The sequence below is a fragment of the Cyprinodon variegatus genome, unplaced genomic scaffold, assembly GCF_000732505.1.
Source record: "Cyprinodon variegatus isolate N-32 unplaced genomic scaffold, C_variegatus-1.0 Scaffold381, whole genome shotgun sequence".
NCBI classification, from domain to species: domain Eukaryota; kingdom Metazoa; phylum Chordata; class Actinopteri; order Cyprinodontiformes; family Cyprinodontidae; genus Cyprinodon; species Cyprinodon variegatus.
Genome location: NW_015150834.1, coordinates 683,834 through 689,487, shown reverse-complemented (window position 1 = coordinate 689,487; position 5,654 = coordinate 683,834). Strand labels below are relative to the sequence as shown.

Genomic DNA, 5,654 nt, shown 5'->3' with positions numbered 1-5,654 from the left:
GTTATCACAACAAACAGAACATTGATCCACCTCAAAACCAAATCTTTTTCTTAAAAATTCTGCCACAGGATAAATTTTGTTAATAACTTTCAAATGTGTTTCTTTGACTATAGGTAAAATAGGCCATTTAACAAATTCTGAGAAAGCTTTATCGACTGTATCTGAGTTAACAGAAATATCTCTCTGGCTTTCAAAAAACTTAATAAATTTATTATTCTTTATCAAGCAAATTACATTGTGAAATCAACAAACTGGGCAATATTGGAGGGTATTTATTATATAACCTAGAGTTTTTTAATCAATTGAATTAAAGGCAGTGGAATCGATTTACACTGAATGCTGGATTTCTGCTCTGCAGCGTTTCTTTGGTACGCGATTTTTTTTTTAATATGACCCTTTCGGGTACCCATACTTATCCATGTGACCCCGGAAGTAAATGCAGTGAGGACTTTTTGCCTTTAGCAGAAAACAAAACAAGACATTTAACGTTTTGTGAGCCGTGAACTGTCCGTGTTTCGCCGTCCCAGACTAGGAGCTTACATCGAGAGATTATTTCTGCAGAGTTTGATCTACAGGGACGGAAGTTCTCCTCATCCAGAATGAAAACTGTTCTGATGGTGGCAGAGAAACCTTCTCTGGCTCAGTCCATCGCTAAAATCCTCTCCAAAGGTAAATCAGAGCCCGTTTAAACAGACCTGTTCGATTAATTAGAAGATTCTGGAAAACGTTGTTTCATTGATTCAGACTGATTCAGTTCAAACGTCTTTTCATTTAGGATTCAGACCAAGAAATAAACGTCTTATTACAGAAACATTGTATAAGAATAATTTTAATCAGAAACATAGAGAATTTAGTTATCATTTGGAGAGAATATAGCATCATTTGGATGGATATAATGGTTGAAGAAAAGCAGACCTGATTAATCAACCTGCAGAGCAATTCAACGCAGAGGCGCTTTTAGACTGGAGTCCAGCCTGGTTTGGACCTTTAAAAGTTGCGTTTTTAAAACGCAAGACGCACAAAGTGGCAGCAGAAAATATTTGTTAACCTAAACCATGTTTTTATCAGAAATAACAACGGCTTCAGTAGCTGGTTCAAAGCTGGCCCAGACTGGAACCACATCCTGGATCTACATTAGTATTAATTCTGCTCTCTGAACCCTGGAGGTTAGAATACCGACACCTGCTGGACATTTAAATACACTACAGGCAGATTATCTGACAGACTAAACTGAATCGATCTGCTGACCTAATAAAATTATATCATTAAAGTTATTGTAGGTTATATTATAATTATATTATTTCATATGCTATGTTTAACCCTTTATAGGGCAAGTTACCCTGGCATACCCCCTGGAGTCTCTCTAGAAGTGGACTCTAGAAGCACAAGATCTATATCCAGCCATTTAGCAAAGACCCCGCTACATGGATGTTCATCTTATTTTGGTATTTCACCAATTAGATGAGCCCTTGAGTGATATATTACTTACTCTAAATTAAGTTGAAAAAAAAGGTTAACATTGTAAGAAAAGGGGGTAAAAAAGCTAATTGAAAAGTTAAAAAGATAATATTTATTATATTTAGGTTTATAAATGTCAGAAACAGCAAAAAAAAAAGTGTTTCTTTCACTCTCAGAGTGTTTTTCATGAATTTCTTATAGAAGCACTTTTGTTATTTTTCTTAATATAATCAGGCAAGTTGATGTTTATTGACATTAATTTTTGCCATCAGAATATCCATATTTTTTAGTGTTATAAAGGCAATAAGGTTTTCTCCTGGATTGGAAAAAACACTATTGGCTTGAAATTTAGATTTTTAAAGTATTTCATTGAGTGACCTATAAAGGGTTAAAATGAAAATATCTTTGATATTTTTAGATGCTGCCAATAAATAACGTAAACATAAATCATGATGTGATAATTCAGGGGGAAATGGGAATGAGGATGCTTGTGGACTAGGATTTTAAGTCATTATTTTACCACAATAAGTACAATAAAAACAGTAAATAAACTAAGACTCAATTTGAAATGAAGTTTAATACAGATAAGTTGAGTGATAACTGAGAGGAAATGTATGACACAACGAGAAAATTAAAATAAAAATGCAACGGCTGAAACGTTCCTATTCCTTTTTTGGCTCCAAAATTCTTGATAATTTTAATGATAAACTGCAAAAGATGAGACTTAAACAGAGTCTAGTAAGTCAGTCAGTCAGAAACGACTCCTGTATCGGTCACATGACTTTCTTGAAACGAGACGCCCACCGATACAGTGTTCTGCTCTATGGGCTCTCCCCCATCGGTGTTAATGGACCCATCGCTACCAGTTACTATATAAAAAAATTATCTGGGTGGATCTGCAGTCTGGATAATCTGTTCTATCGGGTCATTCTGGTTCCTGTCTTCTCTTACAGGAAGCTGCTCCAGTCGGAAAGGCCTGAACGGAGCGTGTTCGGTACATGAGTACAGCGGCAGCTTCCAGGGCCAGACGGTCCGCTTCAAGATGACCTCGGTGTGTGGTCACGTGATGAGCCTGGATTTTACTGGTGGGTTTCTGCTGAACCGGTGCTGCTCACTTTGTGTCCTGGTAGGTTGTGGCATCGAGTTCATGAGAAGAAAACTGAAAGGAATCATCTAAAACCCTCTCAGGCACTATGGGAAACTGTTCTGTTCCATCCAAGCTCTGGTGGATCAGAAGCAACCTGTCAGTAGTTGTGGGTTTCCAAAAGTCATGGCCTGTGCTCGGTTTTCTGCTGTAGCATGTTTTCTTCATTTAAAAGATGATAGCTTTAGTAAACTCCCTGGTTTGTAATCCACAGCCCGGTGGTTGAAGCAGCAGAATCAAAGCTAAAGGAGTCAGTTACTGTCCAATAATTGTGGTAAAGCAAATATGCTCCATGTTTTCTATCAATGGTTCCTAACATTTTCTGCCTGTGACCTAAAAATAACAATACAAGGGACTGAAGAGCCCTAAAACTCATACGATTACCAGCGATGTGGGTTGAATCTGATCCATGCTGCTGGAACATTAGGATCATTTTCCCTAGTTTCTATTGTCATATTTATAATTGTTTTATAATAAATCTGTGATCCGATCCATTAGAACACATTGATGAGCCAATCCTGAGAAATTATTTTAACTGTGAATTATTACTCTTCATTCATGTTTGTAAACCTTTAAGTTCTCTTAGTTCTGGGTTGTAAATCCCTTTATTGTCCCACAACGGGGAAATTTTGACCCCTCCCCTAAGGGTTTTACTCAGGAACCCAGAGTGGAGGCTGTGGGGATCGAACCGGGTACTTGCAACCTTCTCAGAGCACAAGCGCACTGCTCTAACCACTAGACCAACACTAGTTAGTTTAAGTTCTCTCAGTTCTGGGTTAAAACCAGGAGGAGAAACAACCTTTCCCAGGGCTGAAGATCTATCTGTAGACAATGGTGGGCGTTGCATGTGGNAAAATAAAAATGCAACGGCTGAAACGTTCCTATTCCTTTTTTGGCTCCAAAATTCTTGATAATTTTAATGATAAACTGCAAAAGATGAGACTTAAACAGAGTCTAGTAAGTCAGTCAGTCAGAAACGACTCCTGTATCGGTCACATGACTTTCTTGAAACGAGACACCCACCGATACAGTGTTCTGCTCTATGGGTTCTCCCCTATCGGTGTTAATGGACCCATCGCTACCAGTTACTATATAAAAAAATTATCTGGGTGGATCTGCAGTCTGGATAATCTGTTCTATCGGGTCATTCTGGTTCCTGTCTTCTCTTACAGGAAGCTGCTCCAGTCGGAAAGGCCTGAACGGAGCGTGTTCGGTACATGAGTACAGCGGCAGCTTCCAGGGCCAGACGGTCCGCTTCAAGATGACCTCGGTGTGTGGTCACGTGATGAGCCTGGATTTTACTGGTGGGTTTCTGCTGAACCGGTGCTGCTCACTTTGTGTCCTGGTAGGTTGTGGCATCGAGTTCATGAGAAGAAAACTGAAAGGAATCATCTAAAACCCTCTCAGGCACTATGGGAAACTGTTCTGTTCCATCCAAGCTCTGGTGGATCAGAAGCAACCTGTCAGTAGTTGTGGGTTTCCAAAAGTCATGGCCTGTGCTCGGTTTTCTGCTGTAGCATGTTTTCTTCATTTAAAAGATGATAGCTTTAGTAAACTCCCTGGTTTGTAATCCACAGCCCGGTGGTTGAAGCAGCAGAATCAAAGCTAAAGGAGTCAGTTACTGTCCAATAATTGTGGTAAAGCAAATATGCTCCATGTTTTCTATCAATGGTTCCTAACATTTTCTGCCTGTGACCTAAAAATAACAATACAAGGGACTGAAGAGCCCTAAAACTCATACGATTACCAGCGATGTGGGTTGAATCTGATCCATGCTGCTGGAACATTAGGATCATTTTCCCTAGTTTCTATTGTCATATTTATAATTGTTTTATAATAAATCTGTGATCCGATCCATTAGAACACATTGATGAGCCTTCAAACCTCAGACAGAGAAAAGCCAATCCTGAGAAATTATTTTAACTGTGAATTGTTGCTCTTCATTCATGTTTGTAAACCTTTAAGTTCTCTTAGTTCTGGGTTGTAAATCCCTTTATTGTCCCACAACGGGGAAATTTTGACCCCTCCCCTAAGGGTTTTACTCAGGAACCCAGAGTGGAGGCTGTGGGGATCGAACCGGGTACTTGCAACCTTCTCAGAGCACAAGCGCACTGCTCTAACCACTAGACCAACACTAGTTAGTTTAAGTTCTCTCAGTTCTGGGTTAAAACCAGGAGGAGAAACAACCTTTCCCAGGGCTGAAGATCTATCTGTAGACAATGGTGGGCGTTGCATGTGGTACCTAGGCCTTCAGTGGGCAACCCTTAACTTAATCTACTTCAATTTGCAACAATTGGGGTCAAGGTGTCAATATCACCACTTTTGCTTTTTAAAGGCATATTATGCAACATTTTTCAGTTAATTAATGTGTTCCATAACATTTTGGATGATTAAATGAGTCATTTCAGGTCGAACAAAGGTTTTCTCGGCCGCCCTGTAGGGGAAATACAGTACTTGCAATTGCAGAAGCCCTCGGCCCGCACCCACAGGCTCAGACGTCTTGTGCATCGCGAGAGTCGGTCTTGCTTTACGGCGAGAACTTGGCTAACTACAATCTTTGTTATTTAGACACATGCATAACAAATAATGTATAAAAACATGCCAAAAATTTCAAACTCGAAAATTGGAACAAAATAGTCACTTACCGCAGTAGACATGGTGATTCGTTGCGTTCGCCTGTCTGCTAAGCTCAAAACAACCGCGCCTGGCTTGACGGAGAAACCAGGAGAACAGCCGAGCATATTTACGACAGTGCACTTTTACTTTCGCCCTCTGGGGGGAGCCTCGCTGGAAAATCAACACCGGTTGCATAGTGTACCTTTAATAACAGAAACCCCCCAATAGTATTCAAATATGAACTGTAACAAGCGCAGGTATAACTGAGTGGAAGTTTGGTGTGAGGGTGACAACAGCAATCCTCTTCTCTATAACCACGGCTCCGCCACATTTACATCATCAGGAGCCATTCAGATTCAATATGCATCTAATTATCAGATAAGATAAAGCATAAAAATAAAATATATCGCTCCCACCGGAGATGCTGATTATTAAT

General features: G+C 39.8%; 2 protein-coding genes across 2 annotated transcripts in view; one reads left to right on the top strand and one right to left on the bottom strand.

Moving 5' to 3' along the window:
* LOC107092440 (interleukin-17A-like) overlaps positions 1-5,654 on the bottom strand; it is a 57,390-nt gene that overhangs the window by 6,957 nt on the left and 44,779 nt on the right. The window lies entirely within an intron of this gene.
* The window catches only part of top3b (topoisomerase (DNA) III beta), a 23,278-nt gene continuing 18,031 nt past the window's right edge, over positions 408-5,654 (top strand). The window contains 2 exon segments of the mRNA XM_015386921.1: positions 408-669; positions 2,412-2,543. Of these exon segments, the coding sequence (XP_015242407.1) occupies positions 600-669; positions 2,412-2,543 (202 nt within the window). The 5' untranslated portion in view covers positions 408-599.